This window comes from Lonchura striata, chromosome 2 (genome assembly GCF_050655825.1).
Source record: "Lonchura striata isolate lonStrDom1 chromosome 2, ASM5065582v1, whole genome shotgun sequence".
NCBI classification, from domain to species: Eukaryota; Metazoa; Chordata; class Aves; order Passeriformes; family Estrildidae; genus Lonchura; species Lonchura striata.
In genome coordinates, this window is record NC_140704.1 from 13,304,188 (window position 1) to 13,328,205 (window position 24,018).

Genomic DNA, 24,018 nt, shown 5'->3' on the forward strand with positions numbered 1-24,018 from the left:
TATATTTCTGCTTGTCTTAGAAGAATCTAATGGAAAATTATTCTGGAGAGAATTTTCTGTAAGGTCCAAAACCAACAGTGAACAATTTGTGGAAGCTGAAAGTAAATAATGTGCATACAGCAACTTTTATAGCCTGTCTGTTGGTTTCATCCCAGCTAAATTATGGAAGATTCTGAATATGTTTTGCATAGATAATTTCAGTCTTTTGGAAGGAAAGTGATAAGTTGTTTTACATTAAGTGATATTATATTTGGTCTTTGAGAAAAGTAAGAGTATTGCTTTTTAGAAATACCTGCCATTTTTTTGTTTCCAGACAGTGGCCACTAACATTGGGCAGAAGAGACTTTTTATATAATGTCTCCTAAAATAAAATGTGGCTACCTCTAAATGTCTTGTCTTTTGAAGTAATGGTTGAAGTGGCAGATTCTGATGCAACTGTGTTTTCCTGATACTAAGAGATCATCTGTCTCTGTCAACACTGGACAATCTCTTTATTTCTACAGAAGCATTGCTCCAGCTGTGTATTTACATTTCCTACTATATTCCTCTGGAAACACTTCTTTTATGCACTTCTCTCAAGTCTGTAGCAACAGCACACATGAGAATTCAAAGAGCTCAGTGTATGACCATGTAGCTATATTGACTGTACTTGTGGAAGTCAGACTCTAGTGTCATTTTTTCCTTTTTGCATTTTAGAAGATTTTGGAGTGTTGTGGTGGTGGCTTGCAAGATGTCTTTTCGAAATCTATGAATGCTATGACCAGTGTTATTTTTGTCTTTTGTGCTCTCTTTTTAAATAATTCTACTGTGAAAATGTTTGGCATCATATCCTATTCCATCTCAGCAGCAATACTGTTGTTCCACCTTAGCTTTCTGTGTCTCTTTTGTTGAATAAAAAACAGTATCATGTTTGTTGAAAGGTAACATCCTCTATACTAGTGCTTCTCTAGTTGTTATCACTGCTTAAATATTTCTCAACATTTTCATATGGATTTTTTCCCCTCCTCCCTCCACCCCTCTCCCTCCAAGTGCCATGTTTAGGTGAAGGCTGAGGTTCAGCTCAAGGCTAGGACGTGTAAATAAAGGTAAATATCTCGGTATAGGGGTTTTTTTTAAGGTCAGGGCATTGTATGAGCTCTTATTGAAATCAATGGAGTGTTAGAAATATTGTCAGTAGGTCATGGAAGCAGAATCTGGACTCTAAATTACTTGTGGGCCTCAATTCAGTTGCTCAGACACAGACTCCAGGTGATGCTGGAGATTCCTATCCAGTCTCTATCTGCCTCTCCAAATGACATGGGTCTCCTGTAATTTTCTGTCATGTCTGAAAGACACAGGTGAATATCTCAGTTATCCTCTGGCAGCTCTAATAACATGGGATACTTTTGTGGACAATTTACTGCAGCCCAGATCTGGATTTGACCAGATCTCCTCAAAGAGTAGTGGAACTATTGACATTCACCTCACAGCTATGTGATAAAGCATAGGTGTCTTAACCTTGAGCTGAACCCTCCCAAGAGAGGCTGATGATAATTTCTATCATCTCTGTTGCAAGATTTCAGTATTTTCTTGCTGATGGGTTCTTTAATTGCTGTTTGCTCAAGTTTTACATTATTTGCTGGGCTCTCTCATGTCTTTGTACAAGCTGACGCAATGTATAGTTTTGATTGCTCTGTAGAGAGATTTCTTCTTAGCCACTGCTCTGACCTCTTTGACCCCTTAAAAGCACTCTCCGTACTTTGTCTGCTAAGGATTTGGAAGGGGGAGTGTTATTCTTGACAAGGCCTTTGATTGGTATAATAATAATTTATTCAGTATAATCATAATTTATTGAAAAGGTGTTATTTTAGTATCACCTCTTTTGGTAGTCCCCTCACATGCTTTCTTCTACCTCTTTGTGATGTATTAACTTCTCTATTCTTTAAGTTTTATCTTGCTGTTGTTTCATTTCTTGACAAAATTTTTGAGAGGCTATTTTTTACTTCACTTTTCCTTATTTTTGAAATTTTCTTCATTTATCCAAATTTTAGGACCACTTAAAGTACATAACCACGTATCCTTAAATCATGCAAGTTCCATCAGCTCCTCTAGAGAGCAGCAAATATGTTCAAATAAAATAGTAGCATGATTCAACCTAATGTTTCCTGAAACAAAATCTTTTGTAACTCAGCTTGCTAAATACTGCTAAAGAGCAAAAAACTGTGAGGAGTGAAGGTCTTATACCTGAGCCTGGCATTTTCAGACATTGTCTGAGAACTGTCCTAGCCCTGGTATTTGGTGTGGAAGCCTCCCACCCTCTCCAAAAGCCAGCACCAGCTCACCAATACCTTATGGCAGAGGGGAGAAGGAAGGCAACAGGGGTTCAGCCTGGGCCAGGGACCAGACTTGGATGTGCACCAGATCTGTGGGCTGTAAATCTCCCATCTTTACACAGCATTGGCAGCCAAGAGGAAGCACTCGCTCTCAGAAAAACACCCACAAGTTCTCCATCCTCCTGTCCATCAGTGGGCGTTTGACAGATGGGACTCTGCCTCCTGGTGAGCACTAACTGGGGCTTAAGGGAACTTGGTGCCTGACAGAGCCACAATTGTTTTATCTTTTAGGAAAAATAGCCAAGGTAATGTAAAATCTTCTAGCTACAGACCTCTTCAGACTAATGCCACCAGGAGTTTGGACCTAAATGCTACATAAATCTTCAAGAAAAGAACAAAGGTCCCTCTGTTCTTTGAGACCAATCCAAGCACAACTGGCAGCTGCCTGCCCAGGAGCTCGCACAGCTGGCTCAGTCCTAACAATGCAAACTCATTCTAATGGGGAAATCAATATAACAGAGCTTCCAAAAACATGCTCATATTCCCAGACCTCTCTCTGGTAAGGTTTTCTGCCAGTAAATCTTCTTGGCCTCTATTGACTGTCTAATGCAGCTTTTGCAAAGGTTTTTCTCTCAGTTAAAAGCCTGGTCAATTAAGCCAACCCCAGAGCTGCAAAAGGTCCATGGCTGCAAGCAGAGCAGCTTTTCCTCTGTTTCCTGTGACCTGCATTACATGTCATCACCACAACCACCTGTGCTGGTGGCATTCCCTTCAAATTGCCAGGTACCCAGGTAGAAATGGGAACCACCTTCCCCAGAGTCACCACCTGACCTCTGTTAGACACAAAGAACGCTGGGAGACAATTCTGGACAGACAGAAACTGTCACCAGTGTAAGAGTGACTGCCAAGGCCACGACAAAGCAAGGGAATCTTTTCTGGAAAATGGATTTACCATGAGTTGGCATCTTCCATTGCCTCAAGGATGCTCAGCTTGTCCCAGCATGCTAGCATAACAGGGAGGAGGAGATGGATCCAGTCAGGCAAAGAGGGGGAAAAAGCAAGGAATGTTTTGTATGCAGCTGAAGATGATGCACATCATCTTCACTTACACATTTACCACATTTTCCCCTTTCCTGTGTCACCTTTCATACCAGGATCGTGCCTCTTCAGTAGCTGCATGGACTATTCTGCTGGTGGGCTGGATCAGTCAGATACAGCAATGCAGACAATCTACCAACCAAGTCCCACCTCATTTTTTGGAAACACGCTGCCAAAGATCCTGGAAACTATGGAAGTGGTGCTCCTGGGTGGATGGTGGAGGCTGTACCTTGCTGCTTTTTGAGGTGTGTGCTGGCAGCTGATACTGGACAAACACAGCCTTCTGCACGAGAGCCCACCTGGCAGAGAGAATATAAAGGCACTGGCAAAATGGGAAGTAGCTGGCACTTACCAGCACTTCCTCTTTACAAACTAATTCCTGCAAACACTAACATGGACACTAACATGGAAATTCCAGGGAACACTCCACCAAGAGAGCTCAATGCTCCCTGAGATGGTGGAAGAGCTCTCGTCAGGTGCTGACTGAGGCACCCACACCTGCACGATATGCTTTGTATAGTCCATTTTTGAGGAAGATCCTGATGATTCTCCAGTCCAAATAAATTTATCTGTAGTTAACTTTGCAGCCACAGACTTCTGCTCACAATTGTAATAAACGGTTGCCCTGTCTGGCCTTAGCTTGGCCACAGTTTCCCAACGCAACCCTACAGCATAGGATTAACTACTAAATTCTACTAAATTCTCATCAGCACAAGTCCTCAGAGTTCAAGGTGTTCAGTCTATATTGGCAGGGCCTGCAGGCTGCCTGAGGGATGCAGAGGGCAGCTCTGTAGGGACTGGAGAGACATGAAGGTTGTATTTTGGTGCCCCAGCCTGACTATTCTTATGATGCCTGCACATACTCCAAAATCAGGTCAGAATTTGTGTAGAATTTGTGTGTCAGCAGCAGTGTGAGACTGTATTTCAGCTGTCCAGGCTCTAGTGGGTTGAATCCCAGGTTCTACACAACAAGAACATTATTGGTGGATGCCAATAAGCATGTCAACAGAAATAAGGAACCTAAATGTTTTGTTTAAGCCTTTGCTTTTAATTTGTAGGAAAACTTCTCAGAAGATAAAGCGTGCTGAGCCAAGTTGTTTCTGGAAATGAGCCTTGTAGGAATATTTCAGGAACTTCATGTATAAATAAAGCAACTGTTTGGCTGTTTTATCCAGCCCCTGACTCCTTCCCCCCGCCCTATACTATTTTAAAGATTTTTGCTGAAGTACAGAGGGCTAAGAAAATAGGGAATGTATGACTGTTGTTCAAAGGGGTTGTCAATATTTCTGTGCAAAAGCAATGGAATATATTCCTCAGATATGGGTAATTTTAATAAAATATTCCTATTTATCTGCACATTACAAAGTCTATTGTAAAGTCTGAAAATTAAGATTGATTTGTTCTAGATTGAAGTAGCTCTGTGATTCATGCAACTCCAGCCCATGAGATGGATTGTTACCACATCTGTCTATATTACAAAAATCAAATAAACAAACAAAAAAAATCTATGTTTGGACTATTCCTTAATATCAGGTCACCTTGTGAATTTCAGATGTTGGCAGTCTGTGGGATCAGTTCTGAGTGACTGATGGGAGATCAAAGTGGGGCTGCAATGCAAATCCTGTGCTTTCTCCAGTCATTCCAAGGTTAGGTCCCATCAAGCCATCAAGTTGTGAAAGCCTCTGGTGAACCTGGACAAACAGGCATCTGTCAATGCATCACTATTGGTAAACTGTGCTACAGATATTCATTATTTCTGTTTCACAGAAATGCTTTACAAAGAGGCTTGCTAAAGAAGAAAAAAGCTTGGATTTGTTAGCCAATGCATACAAGTTGTTCATCTGCCTACCTTTGAATAGCTCCACTAGACCTCCAAAGATAGCACAGAGCTTTAAAGTTTGTGCCAGAAAGAAAGAGCTCATTGCACTGTATATTGTCTGTCAGATGCAAGAATCACTCACACTGACTCATAGAGAAATGAGCAGAAGGAGTGGGTGTCTAAGTGGGTGTTTAATTTGTCAGGACAAGTGGGGCTCTGAAAGCATCTTATCCTGGTTTCTCTTAAAAAAAAAATTGCCTATCTTCAGTGCTAGGAAAAGGCCAGGCATCACAGGGGAAAATGCAAAATTTTATTTTGGTAGGTCAAAATCTCCTGTTTATTTCCATTATTGTTATTTCTTTTCTAAAAGTAACACTTTCGGTGCCAGAAAATGCTGTGGTGCCTGAAGTCTCCCTGGCAAAATAGATGCTACTCACATAGGAAAGCCAGGAATGAAGAAAATTATTTCTGATTGCTGAGCCCAAATCCCCCATCGTTCTTGAGAGCACCACATATAAACCTCAGTTTCTAACAGCAAGCTCAAAATGTCCCATCATCCTCACTCAGTAAATTGTTCATCAGTGAAACCTTTTCAAAGCTAATCCAGTACTCAACATAAAGTGTTACCTGCAGACACTGAAGTGGAGACAGCTCTCTGCCTCCTGGCATTCCCACAGCAGTGTGAGCAGCACAGGATTATAAAACTGTTCTCAGGCTTAGCACTGGGTGTGCACTCCCATGAATAAACTGCAGCTGGGGATGGCCTGGGACCTCCTGCCTGCCAAACCAAATGGAAGGAAACAGCAAAGTGGGAGAAATCAGAAGCTGTGAAGCAGATTGTGATTGTAATCTCTCTACATGGCTGCTGGATAATTTTAACACAGAAATGCAGTTGATACATTCTGATCAGATTTCTGCCTTAGTGAACTTATCTTTCAGAACTGGCATTGCTGGGTATCACAGGCCAAGAGCTCAGGCTATGGGTGAGCAGAGACCATCTAATCTGCAGAACATTTTAGCAACTCAATTACAATGTAAGACATTATGCTGTAAAATTACTTAAAATTACTTCTCTGTCAGTGGAGAACATCGGGCTATTAAGAGCAGATCAAAAGACAGAAGTTAAAGAACAGCCTTTTGAACTATTCCACTGGCCTATTTTTTGAGATGTATTTCTTTATTGTCCTAAAATATTACAAAATGTAACAATTTATCTGTTCTCCACTGTAATCATGACATTAGAATAATATCATGCCCAATTAATATGCTCTTTAAGGATTTATTTTAGAAAGCTAATAATTGAAATAATGATGTATCATGTAAGGGCAGATAATAACTTGAAAGAATACATTGAGGAAATCTCTACATTGCTAACTTCAAGTTTAACACTTATTCTAGGCTGAACTGAGATATTCATGGAGAACAACTGCTTCTGACAGGAAATTATACATTCCCTAGACACCTGTCTACAGTGTCCTTCACAAGAGAAAAGAGAGTCACAGCTTTCAGTTATGCTGCTGAGTGTAAATCAAAGTGACCCAACTTAAAAAGTGCAAGAAGAGCATAGTGATTATAACTGACTGAAACTTGGCTTCTAAACTAGTTTGGCTTTTCCTTTGATATTTAAAAACACATTACAAAGCAAAAAAAAAAAAAAAGAAAAAATATTTGCTTAGAGAAAAATTTAAATATATTTTAGTTAGAGGTAACAAAATTGATATTTTTTCCTTTCAATCATGTTCATACTGCAGAAACCTCCAGTGATACTTGATTTTGATGCATAGAAAACATGAAAATTCTGTCTCCAGCAGCCTACTAGATACTTATTTAGCAAGAGAATTGCTATTGAAGTGCAATTGAAGATACTAAGGAAAAAAAAAAATTAAGATATTTTATAGTTTTCCAATAAAAAATTAATGTCTTATGTGAAAACTATTTTATCCTAGATTTTCTGATCAGTTCCAACTCTTATTTCCAGGGAGCTCAATTCTTTCTGTGTAATCTCATGGTCAGCACCACAAGAGGCTAGATGAGAAAAAGAAATATATATCTTCTGTATTGTTCTATAAAGCCACCTCAGGGTGCAAGTGACACCTGCACTTTGAGCACAAGACAAAGCTCCCTGAGGGCAGTTTGAGGAGTGCTTTCAACCCGTCTTTGAAATGCTTTTCTGAAGTATATGGGTTAAGAAATTATTTAAAGACACATCATTAAACATAAGAAGAGCCTTTTGTAACATTTTTCTGAGTATGCAATAATTTCTGGAAGGACTTACAAAACCAATACATGAGTTCAAAAGACTAAATTTTTGTTTTAAAAGCAGAAAGCCTTGCTGCTTCTTTGTATCACTTCTATCAGTCCTTTTCTCACTCTAAGACATCTAGACATGTCTACAGCACCTCCACATTCAGTGATATTGAGCACAAGGGGAAAATACAGCTGATCTTTGTTTTTTTCAAGCAGATCTTTTTTTGCTATTTTGCTATTTTCTTCACAGGGACATCGTCTTTCTTTCAGGATTTTTTATAGAGCAGCACAGAGAAAAGAAAGAGAAAACAATTTCTATTTCTGCTCCTTGTTTTCCCATGTGGAATGTTTTTGGATAATTGTTTGCCTGGGGTGATTGCTTGATTGGATTCTGGTGAGGATTGTTTGAGCCTGATGGCCAATCCAACCCACCTGGGCCTGGACTCTCAACAGAGGGTCATGAGTTGTGAGTTAGATAAGGTAGTTAGAAAAAGTAGGTTTGTAGTTTTAGTATCTCCTTTAAATAGAATATTAATGTATTATAGTATAGTTACAATAAAGAAATCATTCAGCTTTCTGAACTGGAGTCAGACATCATCATTCCTTCCCACCGGGTTCACCTGCGTTTTACAATGCTTCTGCCCACTGTGGATGTCCCTCCCAACCATCACTTTTAATTTCATTGAGCTATGGAAGTTCACAATTGTTCAAACTTCCTTTACATTTCTTCCCTTGCTGACAAATCAGCTGACCCTTGTTGCATCTTTGTAATTAATAAATGTGACTTGGAGAAATAGTAGTAAAAGACTGAGTCATTGCCCTAGGAGCAGGTTGTTGATGCCAGAGGTTTCTAGTCACTCCCCAGGGAAAATTCCATACCAAATTTTTCTCTTTTAATATGCAGTTTTTATAAACATATTAAGTACTCATTACAGACTCTGAATTATGTTTCAATGGACCCAGAAGTCCCAAAATCAGCCAGGTTTGCAGACATGCAGCACAACCCAAAGGCCACAGTCTACAGACAAATGAAGACATACACTAATTTCACTTTCCATTTCAAACACAAAGAGGATCTTTCCAATTTCAAATGAGACTCTTCAGTCATTAAAAATGTCTAACCAGAGAGAAAAAACCCCAAACTGTGTCCAGCCACAATGCATTTATTATTTTTCCTACCCTATTTATATCTCACTCTGTGGGATGTATGCAGTAGACTGAATCCACATTTACTACTTGCATTCCTTCTCACATCTGAGAAGATGCAATGCATCATAAAAGGTTTCATTGTTGCAATGTTTTGTCAGGGCATGTGTAATCAGCACAGACCCCATTAAAGAGGCTTTAGAGGACGAGAAGTTTAAATATTTAATGTTTTTCTGCCTATGATAAGTTTAATAATTAATACTGCTTCTACCCTGCAAATGACAAATCACACAACAAGCACACACAATAAAAGAAACAAACAGAGCTAATGGAGAGGAAAACCTTACTTAGAAAGTAGTAGTTAAAAATGTCTGTAGCCTACCTCAGGATCCCAATGTTCTTTGCTCCTGGCCCCAAGAGCAGTTCTGTCTCCTTGTTAAGCCACCTAATTTTGGGGGAGTGCAGAAGAGAAGAGATAATTGCTAGCCTTTACCTTATACATGTGAGAAATAATGCACAGGTGAGATGAGCCTGTCTTGAAGACTTCTGCACCCATAGGAGAGACAAGGCAGACTGTGAGAGCTGTTGTCCTTTCATGCCCTGCACGTGGGACCCAGCCTTGAGTTATTACTGAAACTTGTTACATGGCAGCCCAAGAGCAAGACTAGACCTGTGCCTGGTCTAAACAGCTACTCCAGCACCAAGCAGGATCTACAAATACCAGAACTTGACACCCTCAGAATAATTTGTTTTATAAGACACTACCACCAGCACATTTCTCTGGGTACATGCTCCTCCACATCCACTCCCACTGATGATCTGCAGGTATGTGCAACCTTCAAACCCCACTGACTTCTAGCTAAAGGAAAATTCATCTCACGCACTGCTGTGCTGTAGTGCTGGACCACGCTTATGCAAATGCAACAGAATTAACACTGAAGGAAAGCACAAAGTGTAACTGTAATAAAATCTTCTGTGATTCACTCAGTTTAGACATGTTTTCAAATTATTAGCATTATAAGTCTGTCAGACAAAGAGGGTGAGCACTTTGATATAGACATTGCCGCTATATCCTTCTTTCAGGTAGAAAGCATTTTCCCTAAACCCAGGTCTGAGATAATCATATTGTGGGAGAAATAGGTATATCTAGAAAGTGACTCATCTTACCTTTAGAGACCCCTAAAACAGGTCAGGTGACTCATTCCCACCTCCTGAAATTGAGAGCCCACTGTGACTGTTTAAGGCTGAGAAGTAACACCCTGTAGATGTGTCAGTGGAGCCAGAGCATGGGCATTGCTGCTCAGTCCCTGTCAAGCTGCTGGAGCACTCCCTGACACCCTTCCAGCTCACACCTCCTTGTTGAGAAGTTCTCAAGCACAGGACCATGGCCAACAGCTAATGTGGATGCAGCCACTGTTTTGGAGGTAATTGTTGTTCATACAATGGGTTGGGTTGGAAGGAACATTAAAGATCATTTAGTTCCACCGCCCCTGCCATAGGCAGAGACACTTTCCATGAAACCAGATTGCTCAAAGCTCCATCCAACCTGACCTTGAACACCTCCAGGGATGGGACATCCAGGACATCCACAGCTTCTCTGGGCAAACTCTTCCAACTGCCTCACCACCAGCAAGCAAAAAAAAATTTCTTTGCATCTAATTTAAACCTTCAGTTTGAATTCCTCCTTGTCCTATCACTACATGCCCTTGTAGAAAGTTGCTCTCTGGCTTTCCTTTAGGCCTGTCTAGGTACTGGAAGGTGTTATAGTTGAATATATCAGGTGTGGTTAGACTGCAGCTGGCATCAGTGTTAGAGAACTGCCCTGCCACTGCTAGCTGGAAGAGGTATTTCCTTCAAGCAATAGGATCCAGGGGTTTTAAAAATTAACACTTTTCCACAAAACAGTGTTTTTATTGTATTCACTGTCTAATCTTCTTCTTGAATATCCTGTCTTAGAGTGAGTTTTGAGAATTTAGTATGAGGAGATAAATCAGGCTTCTGAAAGTAGAAAACATATCTTTGCTAAGCTCAATTTTTTGCAATAAAACTAGGTTAGAGTAAACAAGTGTTCACATATACTCCTGGAAAACCAGGTCAGTCACACCAGCAACAGTCCACAGCCTTTTTAAATCATCTGCATGCAGAAAAACAAAGATGTCACATTTTCTAAAGAACATGTCCCTTAATGTAATACCCTTCAAACTCATATCCAAAGTTTTTGCTTCTTCTCTAATGGAGTAGTGTCTCTGCAGCATAACCACAGCCAAGGGCTTCAGCTCAAACTCCCTGAAGCCTCTTCAGTGATGCAATGATTTGCCCTGTCAAGGTCACAGCGTAGTGTTCACTCTGACTTCTAAACCCATTCGGACTTTTTTGACCTCAGGCAGCTAGTGCTGCTATAATTTGATTGTGCATCAGGGCTTTTTAGCTCAGTTGAAGGGTAGAACCCTAAAAGCTTGCTCTGAACAACAGAGGAAGAAACACCATGGGGAAACTCCACCTGAGGCCTCAAAGCCAGGGCAGTATCTTTAATGAAGTCTTGCTGAAGTCTGGGTCTCACTTGGCTGCAGGGAGTTCCTTGGTGGTCACTGGCACACAGGGACTCTTCAGTGCTCTGTTGTTTAGCAGCAAGGTCTCCTGATACACAGCACTTATTGCTGCTGCTGCTGAGGTTAGTGCTGGCACTTTGCTGAGGGACACCTCCAGGATGAAGAACAGCCTCTTCCTCATCAGGGAGAAGCGAGCAGCAGTCGTCACTGGTCTGACAGCTATTTGCTACTGGGGCATCCCCATTTGGAGGTGGAGAGGAGCCACTGTGCTGGACTGGGGGAAGATCTATCATGCACTCCTTGTCTGTGCAGAGGTTTGCCAGCAGCTTGTTCTTTTGGTTTCTTGCTGTCATTCTCCGGAGAGCACAGACAAGATCAGCAAGGCTGAGTAGAAAGGACAGACTGCTGACCCCCCAGATGAAAATCATCATGATGGATTTCTCAGTGGGCCGGGAGATGTAACAGTCAACAGTGCTTGTGCAAGGTGAGTGGTAGCATGAATAGCGGTCAGGAACAAAAAATCCAAAAAGAAAGTATTGCACAGCTGCAAAGGCAACCTCAAGTAGGGTCCTAATAAAAAGATGAATGGTATATGCCCCTGAAAAATTGAGGACACTTAGGTTGTCTGCACCACAATCTACTCTATTGACAACTGCACTCCTACAGAGCTCCTTCACATCTCTGGGGCTTGATAAACCCTTGTTCCTCTTGCAGCCATGCACCAGACAGTGCATTCTGACAATGTACATAGCTACCTTGTGCAAAACATAAATGCTGAATGCAGCATAGGGCAGCAGGATAGCCACGGTCTGAATGAGCCAGAACCTAAAGTGAGACACGGGAGAGAACAGGTCATAGCAAACGTTGGAGCACCCTGGCTGCAGGGTGTTGCAGACAAAGCGCTCCTGCTCATCTTGGTACAGGGGGTAGCCTGCCAACACCACCACTGCCATTCGCAACAGAATTATTAACATCAGCCAGATCTTCCCTGCAAGAGAAGGAAAGGTAAGAAGAAGTCAGATCCCGAGAAGGAAGGCAGGTCATGCAGTGATGTTCTTTCTATACATGAGGCATTTGAAGAAATAGTTTCCCCTCTTATTAGCTCCTTTTTTATTTCTTTCTTTTGTTTGACTGGGACTGAAAAGCCAGTGAAAACATGTAGCTGACATATTCCATAATCTTCATCTAGACTCAACAATGTAGGAGTTAAATGTACAATAAACCATGCTAACTGAAACCTAATGAAAACACTGATAAAAAGAGATCAAAACTGACTAAACAATCAGTTTCACTCACAGTTTTTCCTTGTTGGGTTCCTTCACCTAAATTTTGTCCTATTTCAATAATACAGTTCTGGTAACACAGTATAAGACTCATCTAGACAGAAAAGATTGCTCCATGACATAGTATTTGTTTTTAGTCTTGGCCATGTAAAGTTTACTTTAGCCAACAAAATCTCTCTGTTGTGTCTAGAATGATATTTACTAGAAAGCTATTAATTAGTTATTATTTTTATTATTAGCAAACTCATGCAAAGTGTTCTACCAACATAGATTTGTGCAAATGTCCACCCCAGACATTTCTGTCTGCTGCTTCTTTGATTGCCCCACCTTGGCCATGATTCCCAACCTTCATTCACCTCAGTGAGCAGCTTCTCTCCATTCAGACCTAAAGTTCCTTTCTATCAAACCACTCTGTGGTTCTATGAAAATCTAAAACCTTTTCCTGGGCAGGATAGGAAGGCCTAAAGATAGACCATTCTGCTGTCAAAAGTTAAAAATGCATTCTGTACAAACACATATTCAACATCTGAAGTTCAGTTTAGCATTTAAATTTCTCATGTTTCCTTTTGAATCCCATCACCAATTCCCTACACAGTTTTGAAAAAGTAATTTAATAATCCCCTACAAGAAAATAGGAAAAAAACTGTGAAAACAAAAAGGGGTGGGGGGGACCAACATTAAAGAATTGTATTATTAATTCTGTTTGAAACTATTGTTAGGACATGAATTGTTAACACAGGCAGAGAAACAGCAAGACTAAGTGACTAAAGAAGTATATTATACAGAATTAATGGCTGACAAATGTACTGAAAAGCTCAAGTCAATAGTGAATGCACATCTCACATGCACACAAGGTTTTGTGTGTAATCTGTGAAATAGCACCAAAACACACTATAAAGGCTTTAAAAAAGCATATCACAAAGCAGTTTTCTATATGCAACTATTTATGGGTGTTGCCTTGGAGAATTTTCTTATGTATTTCCCATAAAGCTATTTCCGAGTAGTTGGGGTGAATTTAAAATAGTCAAATATTTCCACAACATCGTGTGATCCCTATTATTGTACTGAACATCCAGTTCAAACACCCTCTAAAAACCATTTGTGGCCAGTAGACTGATTATGGGCTAAACAGTAAAACTGCACTCTGTAGTGAAAAAATATGAAGAATATCTAAGGCTGATGAGAGATCAGAGAAAGTGCTGCTCCTGGCAAAATAATATATTATCCAACCATAAATAAATTGAGGCTTTTCCATTTTATCTTTAATCACCTGAGTTGTAGTGGTGGTTTTGCTGTGTTTCCAGCTTCCTGTGTTTGCTAGCAGGCTGTACTGTTACTCACTTTTGACAATGGGTCAATAGGAAACACCAGCTCTACAAAATCTGTCATCTTTAGCAAACCATGTTTCATCCTTTGGTAGCATTTTTTCCCTGCGAGGACCTCAAAGTGTTTGAAGCTCATTAGTTAATTAGGCTCAAAATACTACATGCTATCTCACTATCAATTTTTAATTTGAACATGTACGATAGGGAGTACTGCTTAAGCAAAATCAATGACTCCTTAGGAAGTAGTTTAACATGACATACATTTGAGAGATAACCCCTCCATGCATCCCTGTCCCTAAAGACCCAATTTTGATTTAACACACAAGAACAAGCTTTACCAGCAACCCTGCTGGGGCTCAGCTGGATGCTCCCCGCAGTGCACAGCACAAACTACAGCAACTGCTGCAGGCAAAGATTCTTTAAAGGGCCCTTGAAAGTTTTTCTCTGGCTCACACTTTGCTCAAAGTAGCCCATGAAAGAGGAACAGAATCTTATTTAAATAATAGGGGTAAAAAATAAACAGCAAACAGTTAGCTAAGGAAAAGACAATGGCATTTGGTTTGCTTTTTTAAATGCATATGATCCTTATTTGTTTACAAAAAGAAAGAATGAAAAGCAATAATTAACCACAATGGTAGAAACCACAAACTTCTTCCTGTAAAAGAGAGTGTCTTCATCTGTAACTTTTTAAATTTGTCATTAAAGCTATTGCATACATTCTACCTTTCACTTTTTGTGGTGTAAGTTCAGCATTACTTCTGTGTGTTTTTATCATGATCCCTTCTTCCAGCTGACAGGAAGCTCTGTCATCAAGAAGACCCAAATTTGAAAACCTTGCCAGAATATTTTATGCAATGTTTAGGAAAATCAAAAAGAGAGAAGTAATCTGTTTAACAAGAAAATAAATACATCAACCTCTTCTATCAGGTATCAAGAAAACAACTTACTGTACAGATCACAGAACCACAGCCTGAAATTAAGGTTGATTATCAGTAGGGCACTTGGTGGCTTCAGGATATGAAGCAGCAAAAGAAGAGAACTCTTTTAAAAAGTACTTACCTACAATAGTCACATTATAGTTCAGTGTGACTATCAAAAATCCCAGTGAGTCCCAGTGCTCCATGTTTGAGCAGGCTCAAAACACTTCCAGCTCCTGATGTCCTAACAGCTTTGTCATTTCCAAAGAAAATTAGACCTAGACAGGGAACAAAGGGGGTAGAAAAAGGGAAGTAAAAAAGAAGGAATTGCTGAGGGTCAAGGACAGAAATCAGGAACTCAGCCAAAACAATGTGTTGATGAAGGATTATTTTGATGATTTGAATAGGACTGTTAGTTTTGCATGTTGATCTTCTTCAGGCTTTAACACATTGTCTTACAAAAGCTCTAGCTTGTCAGATGCAATTGCTCCTACCTCTGTGTGGATCCTCTTTCCAGGCAACTGCAAGTGGACAAACAACAACAGGAGGGATCTCTACCATTGTAGACTATTCTTACCCTCCCGGGGCATACCAGCCTCCTGGCATTGCTGAGATACTTCAGTGGTGAAAGACAGGGAGAGAGGAAAAAATAGCATAGACCAGGAAATAACAGAGACCTCTCTGTCTCCCCACAAGAATTGCAGATGAATAAGAGAAGGGGATGGAAAAGGATGAACATTCCTGTATTTGAAAGGCAGCTTCAGTTCAGGTCACTGGAAGCTATTCCATTGAAATTTCCCAAAACCACTTGGTTTCTAAATCAAAACCTCCTTGACAGAACACCATGGCCCTGTCAATCACAGCCACACCAAACTCTCCTCTGTGTGCTGAGCCAGCCAGCAGGCTGAGCCTCCCTGCAGGCAAGATGAAAAACAGGAGAAGCTTTAAAAAATAGAAATCCTAAGGGTGGGGCTGGTTTTCAAGATGCCACGAGTCACTCATTTTTAATTTATATCAGTCCTTTTGGCTGAAACTGCTTAGTATTTCACTCAAACTGCTTGGAGATCACTCAAAAGATCTTAAGGGTGATTGCCCATCATTCTCACACCCAGCAGCCCCTCAGCAGTGGTGGAGGGAGCTCCCACTTGCAGCAGAATGCCCGTGGGCTCAGCAAGATGCAACTGCACAGCATGTCCTGGACATCATGCCACTATGCTGTACCTCGAAAAAAAGCAGGGGTGAAAATAAAATTCTCAGCTTTTTGTTTCTTGCCTCACTTTTCACCCAGGTTACCTTGGGGGAAATAACCTACCACCATCTTCCATCCTCTGTTCCACCAGATTTGGGATGTTGCTCTGTATTTTTTAACCTGGCCTGTGGCAAGGACAAACATACTGTGAAAACCTAGTCAGGAAATAATGACAATCCCTACAAAAGCAGCTGAAGAAGGAGTCTGTGTGTGATATAGCAAGGGAGAAAATTGATTTCCTGACATCTGTGGGGTGCCAACAGCCTGGGCACAGGCTGGGCACCGCAGCCCTGCTGCTCTGGGGGAGCAAGGGGAGCTCAGAGGGAGCTGTATGGAGATACTCCATGACCTGGGGGCACTGCAGCTGGGCTGAACTTTATGACTGAGGACATCTTACCTGGGTAAAACTAATAGTTATATAAAGTAAAAGATACCTGCACAAAGACTTTCTCCCCACCTCTCTGCTGACAGGTTTTGCAATGCCTTGGCAGAACACACTGAGCATCCTCTCTGTAGTAAGCACCATCCTAAGGACCCTAAAAGTGGGGTTTGAAAAGATGGCCCTTCAAAACCCTTTGTCTGTTACCTGTGTAAAAAGATTTTAATTGCAGTAGTAAATACAGAAGTGTTGCTGGTTTCAGAATTGAATTATGTAAAATACTTGCCAAACTGCCATTTTTTCTGTTTCCAAGTTTTATTTATGGTTTGTGATGTTGTTTTTAGCTTCATTTACTTACACACACACATTTACTTTTTCTTTTTCAACCAGAGATGTGTGTGTGTGAGAGAAGCAAGGGAAGGAAGGAAAGCTGGAGAAAGTCAATAGAGAAAAGATGCAAACAGCCAAGATATGAATTATGCTGAGGTATGAAGGTATTCCTGGTTAAACACCCTTTGTCAAAAATAAAGTCAGGAATGCCAAGATGGTGGCAGGCTATGAATGCTCAGCAGCTGCATCCACACAATAGGCTATAAATTGTCTGTCAATATTGTTGGTTAAAATATCCTTGCTTGCCATTGCTGTGAGACCTCTACCATTTGTGGAAGAGGGATAACAGTAGGAATTTAAGCCCCCAGATTGTTGCCTGAGAAACTATACCAGGCAACAACATCTGATCCCACAGCATGGATGCACTGAGATGGGATGGCCCATTTTTTTCTAAAAGAAAGCAGGAACTCTCCAGAGTCACAGTGCAGCTTAGCTTAGGTCAGAAAGCTTGAATTACATTTTAGCTTTTTCAGACAACTTTAGCTTTTTTTAATTTTAGCTTTTCTAGACAGCTCATATCTCACTTGAATACAGTGCTTCTCCTTTCTGAGGTGTGTCCTCTTCCCAAGTCTCTGCCATCAGTTCGCCTTGGGCTCCAGTCTGGGGTGGTTGCTGTAAAATGTTTGGTCTTCACAGAACCATAGGCTTTAGTTTCCTCACCCCTTGGCTCAGCACTATTATTTCAGGCCAGGGTCCCCATCTGAAGATTTTTCACATCATGGCTGAAGATATTCACCACAAAACCCCCTCATTTATTATTTATCTTTAGTTGTTCCCTGTATTCCCTGTTGGCCTGTAAGGACTATAAAGAAATAGGGAGACATTACAGACATGGGTGTAGCAGCAGCAGGACCCCAGCTCTGCAGTGCCACCAGTGGGTTTGTGACCATTTCCCACATCAGATGATGGGCACAGCCCCCTCTCCACACACTCCAGCTCTAGAATCTCACAAACAACCCTTCCCAACTTAAAAAGCTGTTAAATGTGTGAACTTGCACTGCCTTCTAGTCAAAAAGTAAGGCAGGTAGAAAAAAAGTGAACATGGCATTGGGTAAATTTAAACTTTGAAACCCAAAGCCACTGGAAAGCTTTCAGAAACAAACAATGAAACATAAGACACAACTTAATCTATTTTAAAATTCACAACTGCTGTCCATATTTATAACCCCTTATCATAGGTCTAGGGCTTGATCCTGCAAAAATCCAAGACATGACTCCATCACTGTGAGAGACCCACTTTAACATTTGGAACTGCTGGAACTGCATCTCACTGCAGTGTGGACCTGTGCCACCTCCCCAGGCTTACACCTGGGTCACTTCACAGGGCAAAGACACTTCAGCCAGTCCTTGGCTCAGAATGACATCCAGAGGTAAGACAGACTTAGTTGGAAGCCACTTCAGGATCAAATCTGTCACCTGAATGACAGATCACAATCTACATCACACAATCAAAAAATCCCCCAGAAAATAAAGGCATCTCTCTGGCGTAGCAAATCCCAAACCCATCTGTCTTACCCAGTCACTTACACTAATGACACCAAAGTGAATTGAGAGTTACTGAGGGAGACTGCACCCTACACTGCACCTGGCAATGAAGGAACATTCTACCAATTTAATTCATGTTAAGGCACAACAGGCCAGCAAAGCAGCTTCCCTAATAGACAAAGGGATCTGGCATTTTACTCCCGGTCCTTTGGCATATCACAATTTAAGAATGAAAAAACACAGATGCATATTTTAAAGCCTAAGTTAAAAATCTACTTAGAATTTTTCTAGTTAGCAAAACTTATCTGTTAGTGATGAATCTTGCAGTAAATTAGCTCTTATGAAGATGATTTTTAATGGTGGAAGGGGGGGAAATCTACTTGGAATGAGCAGTAAACATTAAAAGGCAATTTATCTTGGTGGCCTTATTTTAAAATTTGTGAAATACAGCAGAAGGGGAAGAGAAAGAAACAAGCTAGCCATGAAGGACAATAGCAAATTAGTAGGAAAAGCTGTCCAGAACAAATGCCCTTTTTAAGACATATGTGCTACACACACACACACACGTATGTAAATCCTCACAGCACTCACACAGCCAAGGAGCCAGCAGAGCATGGAAAGCCCTTTGCTTTGTGCTGCAGGCACATGCAGCACTGCACACTTTGCATTCCCTGGGACCTGCCCAGCTGCCACTTGGGTGTTGCTGCTGCTGTTTGAAAGGAGCCTGTGCCCAGAACAGGCAGCAGAGCTACCATGGAGAAGGTAAGGCAATCACAGCTCCAGCTTTTGGGTATAGATCCTACACGCACTGAGGTAGAGGAGCAGTGAAAGTTTTCCATCATGAAATATTCCATGGGGAGCTTAAACAATGTGTTCCTATTCCTCACTGCTCAGCCTCTAACTCATCAGTCTCCAGAAGCAGCAGAGTTCAGTGCAAGGAAAGGAAACTTCCAACAAATGCTCCTTCCTCTTCCCCATCTCTGCCTGCCTTCCATGCCAGGGAGGAGCTGCATGCACACATTTTCCAATGTACATAAATGCCAATGCATGGGTGTCTAAAACAGCCCAGAAGGACACCCAGAACAGTGAAGCTCAGCTCATTTTTTAACTGCTCATATTGATTGGATTCGACCTTGCTGACTTCCAGCAAAAATGGGACCAGCTCTGTCCTCTTGCACGCCTAAGCCTGGTGCCTCAGAGCCTTGGCACGTGTTGTGTTGTCTCACTGCTCCTCTACTAATTTAGTAAACCTAAAAAAAGATTGTGTTCTACTGCATGCTCTTAAGGATTTAGACCATTCTCCCACATTGTCTCAGACAGAGTCCTTTATTCTAAACATCTGAATATTCAGCAGTCGTATTTCTAAAGGGAACCTGCTTTTAAGAGGACAACAATTGGAAAAAGCTGCTCTTCCTCAGACTTTGGTTTAGAAACTTCACAGCTACTCAACCAAGAATTTTGAACACTTCAAGACAGATATGATGAAAATTAAGTAATGGAAAATATATTCTCATTCACGAGCTCAGGGCTAATTTCTGCAAAAGTATTTAATTTACTAAGTAGTAAAAATACAAAATGAGTCCACTGGATTTTCAAAAGCACATTATTAGTACCTGCTTAACTCCCACTGAAACTGGTAGCTACATGAGCACATGACATTATTACTGAAATTTGCTCTGCTGTAACATAAAAAAAAAAAAATCTTGTATTAGAGAGATTCCAGCTCTTTTTAAAATTTTGCACTTAACATTTAACACCAAGTTTTACAGTTACCTTTCTTTACAGTACCAAATAGAGAACTGAAGGTTTGGAATGTTTAAGGAGCCTGTATTTTATGATGAAGCAGGTGATTTCATGTTTTATTAGTGCCCAAAATCTGGCGCTAAGGAGTTCTTCCCTCAAGCAGGTCCACACCTAGCAGGCAAAAAGCATGGTGAGCTGATACCATGGAAATAATTTAAATAAGAAAAAGGTATTAGGTAATTGGAAAAGAGATTTTATTATAAACAGTAGATTGCAAGAAAATCTTTGGGTCACTGTATTTTAAATATAATACTTTGTTTCCAAGTGTGAATATTTCTAGAGCTATGGAGGGTAAATATCCCTGTTTGCAACATGCATAACAAAAGAGGTTACTGTGCTGGTTCTGGATTTCAGTAAATAAATCTGTCATCTTAGATTTAACATACAGGCAGCCAGTGTGGATTTAAAATAAGAGTTCTTTACACCTTCTTGTATTTCGTGGCTGACCATTTTAAGAAACAAACCCTTTACTGTTGTTTCTGAACACTGAATCTGCTTTTTCTTTCACCATGGACAGATGTACTGTAACTACGTGGTCATTAAACCAGGCACAGGGGAAAATGCCAAATGAAAGGAAAAAACTGAAAAAAGAAAAGGGATTTCCCCCCCTCTAATTCACATACAACTGAAACTTCAGGAACCACTGTAGGCAGTCCCAATCATGTATTTCTTCTAACATGAAGAAATGTCATTTTCAAGTCAAATTCATTGCTATGCAGAAGTCAAAAAGTACACTGTGTTAAGTCTCATCTTTGTGTTGAAAATATGGCTTTAAATAAATAAAATCTCTATCCTGTGCGTAATAAAATTCTTATTCAGAAGAGTACTTCTGTCTAAAAAGAATGTGTACATCTATCATATTGCTTCAGAATGAGAAATTTTGATCTTCAGCCATGTTTAATGAACAATGAAGGGAAAAATCTAATACTGCTCATAGTTTCTACTCACAGCTTAATAGACAAAAGAATTATTAGATTTCTTGCATCAATATCAGAATGTACAACTTATGCACATCTGGCCATTTAAAGGACAACACGAAACTGGGTTTTTGCACCTCACCTTTATGAGATGCACATCACCTATGGTTTTATGAGGTTTGTTTTGGCCTTAAACTGTGACCTGCTAATAGTCTATATGTTTAAGTCTAGTGTGGCCTTGTAAAAAGTCATTGAAACAAAATTCAGATAGGTCAACCTCCACAACATTAGGAAAAATTACCCCAAATTTTTATTTCAGGATTTGAATTTGCCCTCAACCCCAAACCTTTGCTTTACAATACCAGGTGCCTACAGTTACCATGGTTTCTGCCTTGTTTTCTTCCAGGAGCTATTTTTAGTAATCATTACTAATGAACTCAACACATACTGGGCAGTACACAAGGAATTCCCTCATTAAGCTGCAATAGTATTTGCATTCTATGTATTCTACCAACCAGGATTTTTTGCTTTAAAGAGAAAAGCACCATAAAATTCAGCTCGATGGCTCAGTCCTTAGTAAAATTAATAGGAGTTCAATACTCTACTGTTATGCATTCCTTTGAAAATGTTTACCACAACATCAAAAGGGTAACAAGGACCCTGAATGATTTATTCCAATATTTTAGAGAGCAAAGGAAAACAGACAGGAATGATCAAGAGTGGATTTCTCCACAGGACCCATCCCCAAGGCAGGCTGGGAACACACAGCACTGCTTCCTACCCTGGAGCAGCTCCCAGTGTTGTGGCAAAGAAATCCCACATGATGGATAAATGCACTGGCAAATACCCTACTGGGGTCAAAGCAGAGAGCAGTAGGATTTTGTTAGGAAGGTAAAACACAGCAGTTGGGAGGTGTCGCAGCATCAGCCACAGCAGAGGTCCCAGTCAGGATGGACGTGATACACAGAGCGTCACCATGGAACTTCAGACTGCATCAACCCATGCACAGCAACGCCTCGCCACAGAGAAGGCTTTGGGTGCCTGCCCACACAGAGTAGCACCTCATCACTTCAGAAAGCTTCAAGCATCCACCCTTCTTGTTCTTTAGCCCAGCCTTTTATCCCCCTCATGTTCCTGCACTGCACCTGTGTGCCCTCTGTTCCCTTTGGTGGTTGCTCAGCACACCTGGGCACTCCCTGGCTCATTGCTGTCACTGCTGCTCACAGCTGTGCCCACTGGGGATGAGGCTTGGCCACAGCCCCGCTCCCAGTCACCACAAACTGTGCACCTGGAGGGAAAAACACCAGTTTAGGTCCTGTGTGTTTTTAAATGGTAGTGTGACAGTCTATTTTCCATGAAGGAGCAGGGATTACTGATTATGCCCTGTTTACTTACCCATCCCTTGCATGGCAATCCAGCCTCTCAGTTTACTGTGCCCAGCACAAACACAGAAGAAACCACCTCCCATTTCTACACTTGCTCGCCTTAAGCTTTTTTTCCAAAGGTGGTTCCCCCTCAGAACTGAGAAATATCTCCAGCCAACCACCTTTGCCTCAGCAAAACTTTTCAGACCACCTGGGCAAAGCGATTTTGTCACTCCAAGATATCAAATAGCTTCCACTGAAAATTCTTTCAGTACCAGTAACAGAAATGAAATTTTATTACTACAGCAAAGCACAAACACAGCACAAAAAGACAAAACAGGGCCATTAGCTCAATCTTTCTGCCTCCTCTGCATTATGACCAATAGTTTTTTTGTAGAATAGTTTTTCAATCTATTCTACAAAATTTCTACCAATTACTGTGTTCCTGACACTGTTAAAATTTGTATTATTTCTTTTAACTGGTGTAGTGGGCTGAGTGCTGGCAAACCCAGGACAACTGGCCACAGATATTTATGGATATATTCCCTTCTGACCTGTATTGTGCCTCCTAACCACTGTTACTATTTCAGTTTCTCTTCCCCCCCCACCCCGCCCCCCCCCCCCCCCTCCACATTTTTTACATTTTGCTGCTTTCTCTTTTGACTGCCTTCCCTTCCTGGGGAACAAAATATTTGGGCCATCCAAAAACTCTTAGGCAACACCTCAAAGAGCAGTTGTTTAAGTACATTAACCCACAAAATTTGCCAATGATGTTTTCATTTCTGGGGAATCAATCCAATAAATCACCAAACAGATTAATGGTATATGATATATCTGCATTCCTGAATAAACTGTATTTTTTTATGTACATGACAATATGTTATGTTATATTTATGTATATATAAGATGATTGACCTTTCCTTCAATGACCACAGTCATCTATATGCAAAAATATAGACTTTAGAAGGTCTTACATCTTTGAAGTTTAGCATGAGTGCTTCAGGACATGCTTAAAATGCATTCCCCCACAGCAATAATGTGGTTTCTCACATAGAAAGAAAGAATCAGAAGGACAAAGTTTTTCACTTTAATGTTACAGCTACTCATGTATGGACTAATTCTCCTGTTAGAGGTTTGTGGCAGATTCCCCCAGACCCCTGTTCCCGATCTGCAAGAATTCCTGTCCCAAGTTGTGATGCTCAGATAGGCAAAAGCAATTTTCAGTTCAAATAATGTGGTCCCCTACCATTCCTTCCTGCCTTCAGCAATTATATGATTCATCCCTCTCAGGTTAAGAGTAACCCACAGTCCCTCAGGTGAGCCCAGTGTTTCAGCTGAGCTCTGCCTCTGCTCTCAGGGCAGCTGCTGTTACACGAGTGTAAACAATTCCATCTCGCCTGGCCACTGATTTAATGCACAGACCTCACTAAATACTGCTGAAGAATGTGCAGATAAACCAACAAAACCAGGTCAGGCTGGAAGGGACCCTGAGCAACCTGGGCTAGTGGAAGGTGTCCCTGCCCATGGCAGGGGCTGGAGTGAGGTGATCTTTGAGGTTCCCTTCTGACCAAACCATTCTGTGGTGGCTACCAATTATCTGTGCAATCGCACACCAAGAGAGGCATTGCTGCTCATGCAAGTATCACATACTGGAGCAGGGAGGAGCCAGCCAGGTGTGTTTAATTCAAAGTGCCAGGAGCTCTGCCAGCAGGCAGATCCCAGAGACCAGCACAGC

At 41.0% G+C, this 24,018-nt stretch overlaps 1 protein-coding gene across 2 annotated transcripts; it reads right to left on the reverse strand.

The window, feature by feature from the left end:
• Window positions 1-794: 794 nt before the first annotated feature.
• GJD4 (gap junction protein delta 4) lies at window positions 795-22,666 on the reverse strand. 2 transcript variants are annotated; one of them, XR_014950576.1, is made up of 4 exons: window positions 9,005-9,306; window positions 5,857-6,007; window positions 4,949-5,101; window positions 795-3,709 (listed from the first exon to the last, which is right to left on the reverse strand). XR_014950576.1 is itself a non-coding variant. In XM_021542950.2 (2 exons), exons 1-2 carry the CDS (start codon window positions 14,900-14,902, stop codon window positions 10,976-10,978), a joined length of 1,248 nt encoding a protein of 415 aa, XP_021398625.2. In that variant the 5' UTR covers window positions 14,903-22,666; the 3' UTR covers window positions 5,115-10,975. The 2 variants fall into 2 exon arrangements, 1 of the variants encoding a protein (XP_021398625.2); XM_021542950.2 differs by lacking the exons at window positions 795-3,709; window positions 4,949-5,101 and adding an exon at window positions 14,839-22,666 and having other exon boundaries at window positions 5,115-12,159.
• Window positions 22,667-24,018: the final 1,352 nt, after the last annotated feature.